This window comes from Neopelma chrysocephalum, unplaced genomic scaffold, assembly GCF_003984885.1.
Source record: "Neopelma chrysocephalum unplaced genomic scaffold, ASM398488v2 Primary Assembly neopelma1_86, whole genome shotgun sequence".
Taxonomy (NCBI): Eukaryota; Metazoa; Chordata; class Aves; order Passeriformes; family Pipridae; genus Neopelma; species Neopelma chrysocephalum.
In genome coordinates, this window is record NW_020897748.1 from 736,571 (window position 1) to 751,092 (window position 14,522).

The 14,522-nt window shown below is 37.1% G+C and overlaps 1 protein-coding gene across 2 annotated transcripts in view; it reads left to right on the forward strand.

Moving 5' to 3' along the window:
• Positions 1-6,275, forward strand: part of ANGPT1 (angiopoietin 1) — a 159,333-nt gene extending 153,058 nt beyond the window's left edge. Inside the window, exon 9 of one of the 2 annotated variants that reach the window (XM_027692530.1) lies at positions 3,889-6,275. In XM_027692530.1, the coding sequence (XP_027548331.1) occupies positions 3,889-4,049 (161 nt within the window). In that variant the 3' untranslated portion in view covers positions 4,050-6,275. The remainder of the gene's footprint in view (positions 1-3,888) is intronic. The other variant, XM_027692531.1, reaches the window with a different exon arrangement.
• Positions 6,276-14,522: the final 8,247 nt, after the last annotated feature.

Consider the following 14,522-nt stretch of genomic DNA (forward strand, 5'->3'; position numbering starts at 1 on the left):
TTATAATGCCCACTTTTCATGATTCTCATGCCTGATTAAAATATCCTACGGAAATTATTGTCAAAAGTTATGTTCCAGGTTAAAATCTTACTGCTATTCAGAGAAGACTTTATACTTATTTGGGAAAGCCATTACCTTGTAGTGAAAAATAGGATTCTTCATGTGAGGAAAATCCTGTGAACTCTAGGGAATAAGCCAACATCTAGTTACTGAGTGTCTTTTCTTGGGTCAAACTGTCACTGCTCTGGAGCTTCTTCATTTGGTGTGTTCTGCAGTGGCAGTGGTGCAGGTATCTCTTTCAGAAACCTCTGTTTTCTGTTCCCCCACTTCCTCATAGTTACCAAGAAAGTCACTGCTTCCATTCTTCTTTCCCTTAATATACAAAGCATGTGAAAAAAACATTTCCTGTGCACCCATTCACAGATTTCATAAAATATTCTGAGTTGGAAGGGACCCACAAGGATCATCAAGTCCAACTCTTAAGTGAATGGTCCATATGGGTATCGAAACCACTACCTTGGTGTTATTAGCACCATTTTCTAACCAACTGGGCATCCTTTCAAAGGTATTGATTTGGTGTTGAGACATGCAGTGGGAAGTCTTGTGATAATATGAGGCCTTATGGGGAAAGAAGACCCATCAGAGGATGCAAGGGAGCATGGAGAGACATAACCATATGGAGAAAAAAAAAACACAACAGAAAACAAAACAAAAAACCCACCTCATTTATAAAAAAAAGATAGAAAACTTTTAATGTAATACTAGGAAACATCTTTAAAAAATTGATACGTTCTCACTAACAAGAAGAGTATAGTAGGAAAAAAACATGCTCATTCAAACACACTTTGAAAGAAGTGTTTATTTAGAAGATATCTGTGATGAGAGATTTGTGCAAGTCTCCACAAATGTTTTGTAAAATTATGTGTTTCTTCAGCACATTCAAATTTTTTACATAGATTTTGTAAGGCATCACTAAAACCTTCAAAAAGTCCATTTATGGAGCTATTCCTGTTCCTTTAGGATGAAATGGTAACTAACTCAGCTTGTCATCTCTTCATCCCAACACTGTAAACAGAACCCAGGTGCATCTGGGTTCCAGCTTTGAGAAATGAGGGTTAGAATTTCTCTGTTTAACTTCATCTTAAGTTTCTATAAGATTATACTATGGTTACAGTAAAATATCAGCTGTACAGCTTTCCCTTTCTTTGGTTATTGCCCCCATAAGTATAACATGGCAACCAAAGGAAGGTCAGCTGTACCAAAACAGAACATTGTCAGAATTTATCTGGTATAGATTCTTCCCTAAAGATTTCCTTATGAAGTGCTACTTCTGAAAAGAAGAAAACACTAGGTATTATCCAAACTCTAGGGAAATACAGGACTAGAAACATAAATTACATGGATCTGAATAAAAATGACAGAGTAAACACTGGACCCAAAGGCTAAACATCGTCAATATTATATCTGTAATAATAAGCCATAGTTTAAAATACCTTCATATAGTGCATTCATTATAGGTAGATAAAAGGTTAACCACCGAGGGAATCAGATGATTACCTAGGACTGTGCACATTGTCTAAAAGGAGTTTCTCACAGTTTAATTCCATTTCCAGCAGTCAGAGTGGGAAACACACTGAAAATTTAAAATTCTCCTTTTGATTCCACAGTGACAGCTGCAGAATTAAGTAGGCATTCATTAGATGATCACTTTGTCACTACCAGCGTTGTTTGAAAATTATTTACAAAGGGTTCTGAGAAGATTACAATGCTGTGATGTGCAGGCTAAAATAACTTTTTTTAAATTAAATGGCATTTAACTACCAAAAGCAAAAGTCACCACCTGATGTTTAGGCTCTTATTTGTCTCTATACATGACACAAATGTTCAGTACAACCATATTACATGGAAAGACGCATAAAACCTGTGCTAAAGATTCAAAAAACCAAAGATCTTACATGAAAAAAAAAAAACAAACAGAAATCTTTCTGACAAATAGAACTCTTAGCCACTGAGGTTAATACATTTTTGACTTTGGGAATATTAGCTCTTTGCAGTCTGGGAATTCATTATGCCTTTCTCAGTCTAAACTAAGCATCTTCCTTTTACATTACATAGATACTCTGAAAGGTGTGGGAGAGAAAATTCTATTCCCAACAAGATATCCAGCAAAACTCCCACTACTTTCAGTGGAGTCAGCATGTCACCTAGTTTGTCTTTGTCAGTTTGTGTTCTCTAATCTTGATGTTGCCAAGTTTCATGTTGTTTGGAGTTTTTCTTAAAACTCTAGCTCCCATGGCAATCTAAAATTCACCTTAACAAGGAAAGATCTTGGAGAGAGAGATGAGAAAGTTCACTGACTAATTTCATCTTAAAGCAACAGTTTAAAAAAGATCTGAAGATTCACACTTCTTTTCACCACTGACTTCTTTTTCTCAGCTGGTTAAAAACACACATGTGTGTTTTCACCTGCACTTCTAGCAAGTTTAAATTTTCTACATTCAGTCACACAAATGTTCCAGAGCTGTTACACTTCTTTTTTATCCTAACTTCTCAGTTTACTACTCCTTCAGTTATGCCCATTCAACTGTTCACAGGGTCATTTTGTAAACCAGATTGCTGGTTTGCCCTCCCAAAGCAAGGTTCTGGGTTTTTTTCTAAATGTCTCACTTCACTTTTCAGAACAGTCTTGCATTGTAGCTGCTGGAGCAGTGAACTAGAATCACAAACATCTGGGCAAGACATTTCTTGCCCTGTCTTTCCAGTGTAATAAAATATATGCAATTTCACAGAATTCAATGGCTTAATGTGTAGGAAGCTGCATCTTGCTGGGAAATAGCAGGTAGGGTAGGGGGGTAGAAAAGGCAGTTAGCAATTTTCTAAGCCTAACTTTGATATAAATCAGTAACAGTTTTAATATATTTTGTCATCAGTGTTAGTCGAGTAGCTAGGAATTTTCATCTATCTGTAGACACCTAAATAAGGAGCGTTTGGCACTTTTCAAGATCAAGATTAGAAGGCTCAAGATTTAATATAAGTTTTCACATTCAAAATCATAAGACTAAGAATTGAATGTCATTGTCCTGTCACAAACTGTACATGTGATGAATATACCTTGATTGAAGTGGGCCACACTCTCACCTAAATGCACGCACACTCAGAAAATCAGATATATCATCTACCCCTGCACGCTGTTATTCTGACTGTCAGCATCCTACAGTGTTGTAATTATCTTCTTTACTCAGTCCTTCCATTCTTTTGCTGTCTTGTTCATAAATTTGTCGCAGTCTTAAAGAAAGTATCTACCTCTCTCCTTGTACACAATTTTAAATGCTGATTATCTATTACGACAACATTGTAGTTACTATGGCAGGGAAGCACCACTATTTTCACAATCCAGTTACTAAAAAGATCTAACCTGGGAGCAAAAACAACTGAGCAGTTGAACAATCACAGTTAAAGCAACAGAAAAGGACCGCTAAATAAAATTAAATCATGCTTGTATTCAAAATAACATAACAATGTGAAATTATGCAAAAAAAATTTTGAATTATAGTCTTTTTCTGAGGTTTAAATGAAAACTGCAATACTGTTTAAATATGCAAAGCAGTTTATTTGTATTTGATGTTCTTGCTTTGGCTTCACATATTGCATATAAAACTAGAATGAGTTGGGATGTAATTACTTCTGCAATTCTGTAAATACGAGTGTGCTTTCTTCAGCACTGCTGACTACAGAATAGCACAAAAAAGCAAAAAAGGAAAATATGAAAATAGTACACATACCACACTAGGACTATTTATGAGCTATTTACCAGAATTTGATAATTAGCTAAACCTATTAAAAAAATACTTAGTGCAGTTGCAGTTTAATTTTTATTAATGATTTCAGGGTGGTGGTTTGATGCCTGTGGCCCCTCCAATCTCAATGGGATGTTCTACACAGCTGGACAAAACCATGGAAAGCTCAATGGCATCAAGTGGCATTACTTCAAAGGCCCCAGCTACTCCTTGCGCTCCACCACCATGATGATTCGGCCCTTGGACTTCTAAAGGCATTAAACAGTGGGTCCCAGAACAAGCCAGGATGGCACTGCCCTCAGCAGCAACACTTCACAATCTGAAGGCAAAAGTGAAGGGCTTCTTGAAAGCAATGTGTAAGGATGATGCAAAGTCACTTTGTTATTACTCCATAACCTGCAAATACTCCCCAAGAGTCACCCCATGTTTTGATGACTGGGGAAGGATTGGTTTAGAAGAAGATGGCTGAAATGGTTTTCCAAAGAACTGGATTTGGCTATTCTTCCTAAACTTGGTGCTTTTCAGTGGACGTATTTTTTTTTAATTAAATCAACAACAGCATCAGAATTTGAAGAACTGAAGCATATCAGCCATGGTCTATTGAGTAGAATGTTATTCAGCAGTGAAATGCCAACATTACACCCACGAAAAAGGATTACAGAGACACCTTTATTAAAACTCATTGTAAGCATTCAAGGTGACCACTCCGAATATTGTTTTTCTTAAATGAACTGAATTTGAATAGTGGATGGATTTATGTTAATCCTAGAGTCAAATTATTTGTGTGAATATTGTTTTTCATTAAATCCTTTAAGGACATGTGTCTCATAAATAAACTGAGTCAAACTTATGAATAACGATAAGGATAATAAGCATAAATTCTTCAGTTGCTCTGTAGAGGTAAATCAGATAATTGGCATTATCCCTGAGCTAGGATTTATAGTGTGATAACAAAAGTAGCTGTGTTTTGAGGCTTTTCCTTTCTTTCATTCAAAGCAGTCTGAATGTCATGTAGAATAATTAATGGAAGGTTAAAGAATGTGAAATATTATCTTAAAGAAAATATGGGATTTTGCATGGAATTTGTCCATCAAAAGTACATAGGAAGGCAAATAGTTAGGGTATATAAAAATTACATAAATGCATAGCTTAAGGCAGTGGATTCATTTTACCATATCCTTGCATGTGCGCATTTTATCCTTAATTACTTTACTTTCTTATTACATTTTTGGTGAATATCAGAAGCATGTCAGTTCTACACAGTGCTTAGGCTACAAATATAAAAAATGCTCATCAGAACTGTATAAAAAATAAAGAATTGTGAACTTGTAAATAGCATGTTTATATTTCCTGTAACAGTCATTTAATTTGCACAGGCAGCCTTGACCCTATGCAAAGGGTGAAAACCCTCAAATGGATATAAATATTAAAAGAATTTCAGATGACTGCTTATGGGTTGCTAACAAGTAATTTTCTTCTATTAAAATGGTGCAGAAGTGTGGGATTGGAAAAGACAAAATTCTTTTAATAACAAGTAACAAAGTAGCTCAGTCACCTATGTGAGGGTATAAAGACAACTCTATTTACAGTCCTTTGTGATTTAGTCACAGAATAAAGTCCATTTGGGAAAGCAGCTTGCAGTCATTCTTCTTCTGCTAGATATGAAATTAAAAAGTTTACCGCATTCCCATTGAAATCAAAATTAATATTCTCATCAACATAATTGGGACCAACGTGACATGCAAAATCTGCATGTGGTGAGGTATTTCCTCATCAGTTTGTTGCTTTGTTTCATTCAGTACACTGTTTCCAAAATCAGGCACAACAAAGATCTGATTCTTTTTTAAAGGATCACAATAGCAGAGTAACTGTGCTTTTTTTTTTCCTTATTTTTTCACCTTTTTTTTTCTTTAGTAGTTTATTTCTATGGAATAGAGAAAAAAAAACTTGGATTTTTTTAAGCATCCCTTCTTAAAGATCACAAAGCCCCACAGGGTTCTCTGTTTTTTTTTACAATTTGATGTTTGTTTGGTTTCAAGTGGGAAGTTTTCTTGTGTAGTTGTATATATTTATATATATATTTGAAATAATCTTGACTAAGAGTTAATTTGAAATTTTCTGCTGAATAAGTTACCAAACTACTCTTCACTCAGCACTTTCTCACAGAGCTGTTTTGTTCCAGTTCCCAGTAGTATTTTTTTTTAATGGTCTTCATTTATATGCAAAATATGTGGTCTGTCTTCCACCATATTCTCAGAAGATACATTTTTGCAGGTCTCCAAGTTAAGAATGCCATTTTTACAGATCCTATTGTGAAAGACAAAACACATTTAAAATTAAAAGCATGATATTTACTGTTTATTTATCTGGGTTTGAAAAAAATGTGGATTTTGTTTCCTATCCTTTATAATAAAACATTTTAAAACATGTGGAGTCTGTGATTTGCTTTGCTTCAAGTACAACTTTCTGTTACAGGCTGGTAACACTTTAAAAGCCACCATCACTCCTCGTAAGAAATATTAATAAATTTAGATAAAGCTTAGAAAAGGAGGAACTCTAATTAGAGTTTGTCCAGTGATTACTATTTCTAACCTTTCAAATACATATTTCAGTATTTTCTATTCAATTTCCTTGATAAAATCATGCGACTATATTTCTTCAGTTCAAATCATACAACTCTCTATCAAACTTAAAAATAAAAGATTTCTTTAATTCCACAGGCAAAGATACAAACTGAAGTGTGATGTTTTCCTTGTCTTATGAAGTGTTCTTCTATCATCCATTCAATCATTGCATGGCAGTGACAAATCTCCTGTGATCTCTTACCAAGAAATGCCTCTTGCTCCATTTGTATGCCTACAGTGATCAATTTTAACATCTCTTTGTAGTCAATTTATTCTCATTTTCTCAGGAATTTTTGCCATAATTGGACTTGTTTGTTCAGAGCAACCTGGTTTTTCAAATCAACACTGAAGTTGTAAGGAACTACATACATAAAAGCACATTTTGCTCCTTAAGTTGAATGTATATGTACTGCATGATTTGAAGAGTTGCAATTCATTAACATGGTCTTTCTGGAGTTGTTTTATATTACAGTGTTATATATATACATTATATTAAAATGTTGCTTGCCTTGAAAGATACTAAAATTTCAATGGTCAGTGAAAATAGTAACTTTACCCTTCACAGATAATTTGTTCCTGGTTCATAAAACAAGAATACACAAAATTTTTACAAAGCAATAGATGTGTTTTCCATAGGATATAGATCCTTAATTTTTATTCTCTTCTGAGGCTGGAGATGTAATTTAAATGTACATTTTTCTAAGTGCCCTAACATCCAGTACTGGCCTGTTAAGTAGGTAAGTCATCTACATTTATAGTCATCTGTAAAACAGGTTCACAAGACACCATTCTTTAAAAAACTCTTCCAACTATAATAACAACTTTCTTCTCTGCAGACCTGCAGCTCAAACCACAGTTCTGACCATGCCTCAAATAACCTCGTTTGGGATTGGCACAGCATCCACTTCTCCTTTGTGGAGAAAAAAACTGAAACAGCAATCACAACAAGAGCTTAACTCTCTGGGTAGGATCAAGCACAGTTTGCAACCATTCTGTGCTACAGTTGTGCCAAAAGGCATTCCCACCTACCAGCTTTTACAACAGCTGGACAGCTTGTAATCCCTGAATACAGCTGCTGCTGCTGCTGTTGCCTGACTCGGACCTCTGGTGTGTACACAGATACAAATACATACACAAATCCATATGTCTGAAGAAAACTTGACACACTCAATCAAAATGACCTCTCCTAAATTTTTTCTAAAGGACCTGTAATCTCAGGTCGAGCAAAAAAAAAATCCAAAAAGCACCAAAAATGAAACTAATTAAAAGTGCAAATGCCAAGGAGCAAGAGCAGGCAGGAGAAAAGACAGGGATATGGAACTGTAATGTGGAGAGGGGAAAGACAGACAGGGAGGAGTTGAAAGGAGGGAATTACCTGTGAGACATAGCAGTTTCATATTTACGGTGCCACAACTGTCGCACAGTGTGGGAACTCCCTTCTCCTCTAGGATTGTCCAAACCCCCTCATGTGAGCAGAAATCTGTGGGTATTATTTGCTTTTGTACACTTTGAGGGTTTTTTTTTTCTCTGTGGTTTTAAAATTTTTACACAGGGAGAAATTTAATGTGGATCTTTGAAAAGACATGCTTATGGTTATATCAAGTTAGCTGTGGAGCAAGTCCTGTAAAAATGGAAAAGTTCCTCTAGAAAATTCTGCATTCTGTTGTGTGAATTTTAAGTACTGATGATGAAATAGAACCTATGCCCATCCAAAATCTTGTGAAATTAGAGCCTTCATTCTTCCACTAGCTATAACTTCTATTTTAATCAGACCTTATTCTCCATATAAATGGTCTGTGTAGTTTTCTGAACCAGGGGGTTCAATTAGAGAACACTAAAGAATGGTTATATACTCTAAATATGACCCCCAAATGATATATTAAAGTACATGAAGGCCTAGACACCAGTTCTGTGTTTCGGTAGAAAGAATCTTGAATCCTGAAGTGTTACTATAAATTTCCTTTCTCTCATTATGCTTCTCACCTTTCTCTCACTTTAATAGTGCCCCTGTTCCTCCTTTTAGACTGCTGGCAGTGTTTGCCTTCTGCTGCCTGGAAGTAGTCACAGGAGGCAAGCACCACATTTAACAGAAGGTCTGCAGATATTTTTGTTCACAACAACAGCATCACCTCTGGGAAGAGCAAAGTCAGTCCCCCACCAAACCATGGGGAAGGAACGTTTCTTGCCATTTGCTCTGCAAGACCATGGACAGAAAAACAGGCCCATAGGCACACAGAGGACCTTCCTTCAACTTAAACAGGAAGTGGTGCTTTGCCAGGTCAACCCTAAAAGGACCCCAGAAGAGTAACTCATAGGCAGCTTCTCCAGCACAGGAGGAAACAGAGGGGAAAAAAACTGAAAGGAAAGCAAAGGAAAAACGAAGATTCTTGTTACACTGAAATGGGTTGAGGAAGAGTGAGGAAATGGGTGTTATAGAATAAGACAGCTAAGAATGCAAAGGAATTAGATAAGGAAGCTGAAGGCAAAGTGGGCAAAAGAAGACGGACAGACTGACAAAGAGAATATGGAGAAATGACAAAGATGAAAGCACTGAAAAAGAAGTAAAATGAAGAACAATTTGGCAGAAGAATCTGCTAACATATTTATTAGAGGATAATTAGTATCCAATTAATTTTCCAAAGCCTAAAAGAATTAGCATCGCCCTTTTACTTTCTGCTTTTATTTATTATTTACAGTGTAAAAGAAGTACATTGACATCTGGTAAAATAAAGCAATACTTTAAAAGCAGTCCCTTCTTAGAGGAATTTTTGGTAGCATTCAGCTTGAGAAACAGTTCATGCTTTTAGCATGAGACACAAATCCATCAATAGATAAATCAGCATTGGATAATGTTTACTCTTCTATTAAAAGATGTGCATCTTCATCCTTTTGCAGCCCTCTCATGCTTATATTTAGAATCATTGTCTGCCTGAAAGGAAATTACACATCTCAGACCTGAACTCATTTAGCTGCATTGTTGAATCACTGGTTTGTTTTCTTCTGAGTAACAGAGCAGAACTCCTGAATATATGTTTTACTCTTCTTTTGAAACAAATTTTTCTTTCTTTTTTTTTTCTTTTTTTTTTTCCTTTCTTTCTTTGATTTAAACACCTCTGGTTTGGATTTCATCTTTCATCCACCACAGATGATTATTTAATCTCTTTTTGATAGCTTCACATAGCACTTTTTGTTCTGTAAAACCCCCAGACAAAGTTCTCCTGAACTAATGCCGTGGTTCTTGTCACCACTTTCTGCTCTGCTTTCACGTGGAGTATCACACTGCCAGGCACCAACACTGTCCTTTTTGAGGGGTTTCATTCAGTCCATTCAGGAAATCTGGAACTCCTTGGAGTAACATCAGTGCAGGTCCTGATTCCCAAAAATTCTGGCCCATCCATGTGTCCCGACCAGCAGCTGCCAAAATCTTTCTAGCTGCAAGTCACATCAGGGCTATCTGTACCAAGTACTGGTGGTGTCATCAAGCCCCCATGTTCCCCTCCTTATTTCTTCTGGAATAGTTCCCTGTCCAAGAGGGAGAGAAGCATGGCCCAGCAGTTTCTCACGGGGTGACGTCTCTGCTCACTTACCTCTAGTGCACACTCTGGAGTTAAGGGGCTGAACTTTTTAGACTGCTTGGTCACAAGAAAAAGATGATATAAATACATGTCAATATTTTTTGAGAAGTACAGACACATTAGCCAAAGGTTTTTCCACTAATTGATTCTGTCTATTAGATTAAGAAACCAATGCCAATTTTGCTACAGGAGCAGAGAGAGAGTTGTCTAAACATGTAGGTGGAGTTGTGTCTAGTGTCCCTTTCTTTTAGCATGTTACAAAATCTTTGGCACTCGTTTGGAGTTTTCAAGGCTTTGGGAAAAAATTACAAATACATCAGACTTTGTTTTGCAAAAATAAGTTTATAAGCAAGAGCAGTTTTACTCATAACAGTGTAAAATGCAGAGACAGAGAACTTACATCTGTAACTGTGACTACGGGTTTATGAATAGAGATTTAAGCAGGAGCCAACATCTCTCTCACTGCTTCTTTTTCGTTGTGTGGCTTGTGCAAATTCACTTGACACCAGCAACTCCTGAATCTCCTTTCCAGCCACTGAGAGCTACCCCACAGCCTAGAGACTAGATTAGAAAAACTGCCTCAGTTTGGTCTAATCTAAAATAGATTAAATGCATATCAACAGATAATGCTAGAAATTGAAGAGATTTATAAGGTGACTAATCTGTTCAGGTTGAGATATTACACATGTCAGTACTCAGAGAGAAAAAAAACCAAAAATGTTTATATTTTCATTGCAAATAGGTATAATATATAATGGCTACAGTTTAAGTAGCCATTGGATGTGTGGAGAAAACAATAAAGAACGTTTATCCTAGAGCAAAGCAAGCTATCCTGACAGCTCACTCGGAGGTGCAGAGAAGCCCTTATTCCCGACGTTTCTGCTGTCTGCTGCCACCTGTGGTTCAAAGGGAAGCTTTTCCAAAGATGAACTCGTCGGTAGAATCAACTAAACATGCAATGACAGATCTGAGAAAAGGAAATTGAAGAGACTAATAAAAATGGTCAGGATGTCCAGCATAGATGGTCAAAACGACATCTGTATTTAGGTACATGCTTTCAGTTTTAAAAGTACCAAACTCCCACTGACTTCAGTTTATCCAAAATGGATCAAAAATACATTGGTTTTATAGCAGTTTAGATCTTTCCTGGGGAAAACAATTATATTTACAGAGTTAAAAGTTGCTAACAAAACCACAGGTGATGGAGAAAGGGGAACCACACAAAACCACTCTAAAAATTCATGTTGTATTTACTACGTTTTGACTATACCAGAGATATTTATACGGAGTACACACATCAGGAGGCCTAAGGAAGAAGCAAAGAAAAGAAAGCTGTAGTACAAGATGGGAACTGAACTATTTTTGAAAGAAAGAACACATAAAAGACTTTTCAAGACAAATGCTCGGCAGTTGTAAATGCAAAAATTCAATTTCTTCTTTGAATCTGACTTTAACCAACTTATGAATAATGCGTTATCCTGACTGTCTTTAATTGCTGTCTCACAGGTTTTATCTGATGGTCCAAGAATCACATTGCAATAGGGTTTTTTACTCATGATGAATTATTCACTGAGAAATGAAAATATATCTTTATAATTTTATATTTTTAACTCCCCAACTAATCTACTCATTTTGGTGCCTTTATTTACTCTGGAATCATATTCAGCAATCCAAAAAATACTGTGCCTTTTCAAGAGTTCAAGAATTCTTTTTTTTTTTCCCTTAATGCATCTGAGTGATATTTGCCGTAGGACGGTCCAAATTAATATCTTCAGAGCAGCCCAAACTGCTAATCCTGTTGCCATACATAAGCTATCTTGTTTCTCTGACCTTTCACTTTCCAGTGTTCAAACCAGAGTTGCACTGAGGTTATGATTTACAGGTCACAAGGCCACAGATAACCTTAGATATTAGCAGGATTCCATGTCATTTCTTATAGAAACCAGAAATAAATCAATATTTAAAAAGCTGGAGAAACCCAGTTGTTTGTACCCTTTTGTTCACTTTGAGTTTCAAAAGCAGTCAACTTAGCAGTTCTGAACAAATGAAAATTAATGCAGATGAAACAAAACTAGAGGCAATTTGGTTACCCACTGGACACAAGTACAACGGACAAACAACCTTTTCATGATTTCCCAGGTGGGGCTGTCTCCACAGGCAGGTTTGCCTGTGGTACATCATGGAGGAACTGGCACTGTATTATACCAGCGGAGAAGATTTCAGCCTCAGAGTCTTGGCTGTTAAGAAATGTGGGCTTATGGAATAGGTGCCCTGAGAAAAAGCAGCATTTTGATGTCAGTTTAATGGCTGAAAAGCCATTTTTCATGGCAGCTGTGCCCCAGGCCTCTGATTCAGTTCTCATCTGTCCTGCACATGACCTGGAAACTGGGAGGCCCATGGTGAAAATGGGTCCCTTGTCCTTCCTCCCATCTTCTTTGGGTCAGATGAAGCTCTGGCCATGAAGGAGCTCAGACATCACATCCCGTGCTAACACAAACAAACCTTCTTGGGTTCACTGTTACATACCTGAAGGGGCCAAATCAGCATTATTATTTCACATGTTTTTGTATAGATAGACATTTCCACTTATGAGTTAGACAATGAAAAGTTTTGCAGATATGGTTCTACACATCAGCTAACTGACTTATAAAAAACCTTGGTGCCAACCAGTTGTGGAGAACTCAGCTTTGTATTTACTGCCACATATTTCTTAAATGGGATATTTTCCAGTTGCCTACCCTTTTAAGAGCATATCCAGGAACCAGCACTTTCAGAACATGTCACACCTAGTGAATAAGAGAAGATGAATGTCCTACTCTTACTAAAGGCAAGGGAAGCTAGATAATAAAGTCAGTGTAAAGCTTTTCAAAGTACTAGCACTTGTGATTGCATGGACAGTCAAACTGCTTCAATTGGGACTGAATTGTCCCCCATTCATATCTTTTCTCCAGGTTTTAACAATGTGTCTCTTGATGCTTTAGCTCCTAGAACTCTAGGGCAGGTTCAGCATCTATCAAAACGGATCCTAAATTTGTGACCTTTAATCTGGAACATAATGTAAATGAAAACAAAAGTGAAGTCAGGGAAGCCTCGTTGGCTTTATTTCTTTCTGTAATCACTTTTCCAGAAACCACACTCAATGAGGCTTTTATACAAAATAGCAAGGCAGGGAAAATGAGGATTTTGGAGTCCATGAGATTCCTGCATCATCAATGACAACGTAGAGAAACTCCATTCATCCTTGCACCTGTCTGACTCCTGCTGGCACTGCAAATCACCGTCTAAACTGTTATCCAGGAAGGAACATGAGCAGCAACATACCAAGCATGTCAAAACACTGAATGGATTATCAAACATATCTAATTTGCAAGAGAAATCTTTAGTGCTCAGTGAGTGAGTTATGAGATTAGTGTCATGGAAGGGATAAACTTGGTATTTCATCAGGAAATACCAGGTTACTCTATGCATCCCAAAGTATTTCTCTCTCATCAATGCTCTGCACATCGTTATCAGAAACGATGGTTGTACAAAAAGCAGCTCTAATACACAGGCAGCAGAACCCTGCCAAAGTGAAATGCCCTCTTTGGTACTGTAAAATGAGCTTCCTGAAAAGGGCAAGATTTCGCCTTCCTTCTTCCATAAAAGCCACATCCCTGAGGTAATCTTTTCAATTCTTGCTGATTTTGCTTGTTTGCACTGATCATGTTTAAACTGAAGCTTCCTTAGGTCGTCTTTCTTTTTTCTTTTTCTTTTTTTTTCTTCTAGAAAGTGCATCTGGAAATGCTTTAAAATATTAATATGGGCATGTTCCTAAAATGGCTCCATTCATACTGAAACTTTCAGCAGCCATGTTACAACAAATAATTTTGAAACTTTATTACTGTTCCTTCATATGATATCTGCAAGGACAAACCAGAAATTTGGCTAGAGAGAGATATACAAGACAGGCTTTAGTTTTAGGAAACTGCGGCTCCACTACTGGGACAATTAAGTAGGTGCCACTTGAAAACTTGTCAAGGACCAAGTCATCCTTTTCAGGCTTCATGTATCATGTAGCTAAAAGAAAACAACACAAATCCTCTTTTTCAGTTTGCTGTGAATAGCTAGGGGTAAGGAACATCCTATGTGCACTGCGAAGAGAGTACAGGTTGGCAAGGTAGATTGAAAAGCTTCTGCTGGAGAAAAAGAAAGAGGAAAAGTTCTTTCTCTAAAAGTTATGTAATTATTTGCTAGGGACTTGGAAAGACTGGTGGGCACTCCAGCATCCAGGGGCACCTGGGAGAGGGCTGAGGAGGGCACCTGAGGAGTTTGAAGACTGTTCTTGCTCAGTTTCAAGAGAAGTCTTCTGTTGTTGGCCAGGGTTTGCTTTGCTCAGGTTGGACTATTGACATACTTCCAAGATCAGGCCCTTTGTGGGGTGATGTCGTCCTGCTCACCAACAGCATTGCTGGTGATTAGGGGTGCAAAAGCTGTCTCTGCAGAACAGTCAATGCCTGGGCTATTATTAGCCAGGAGCCTGCATATTC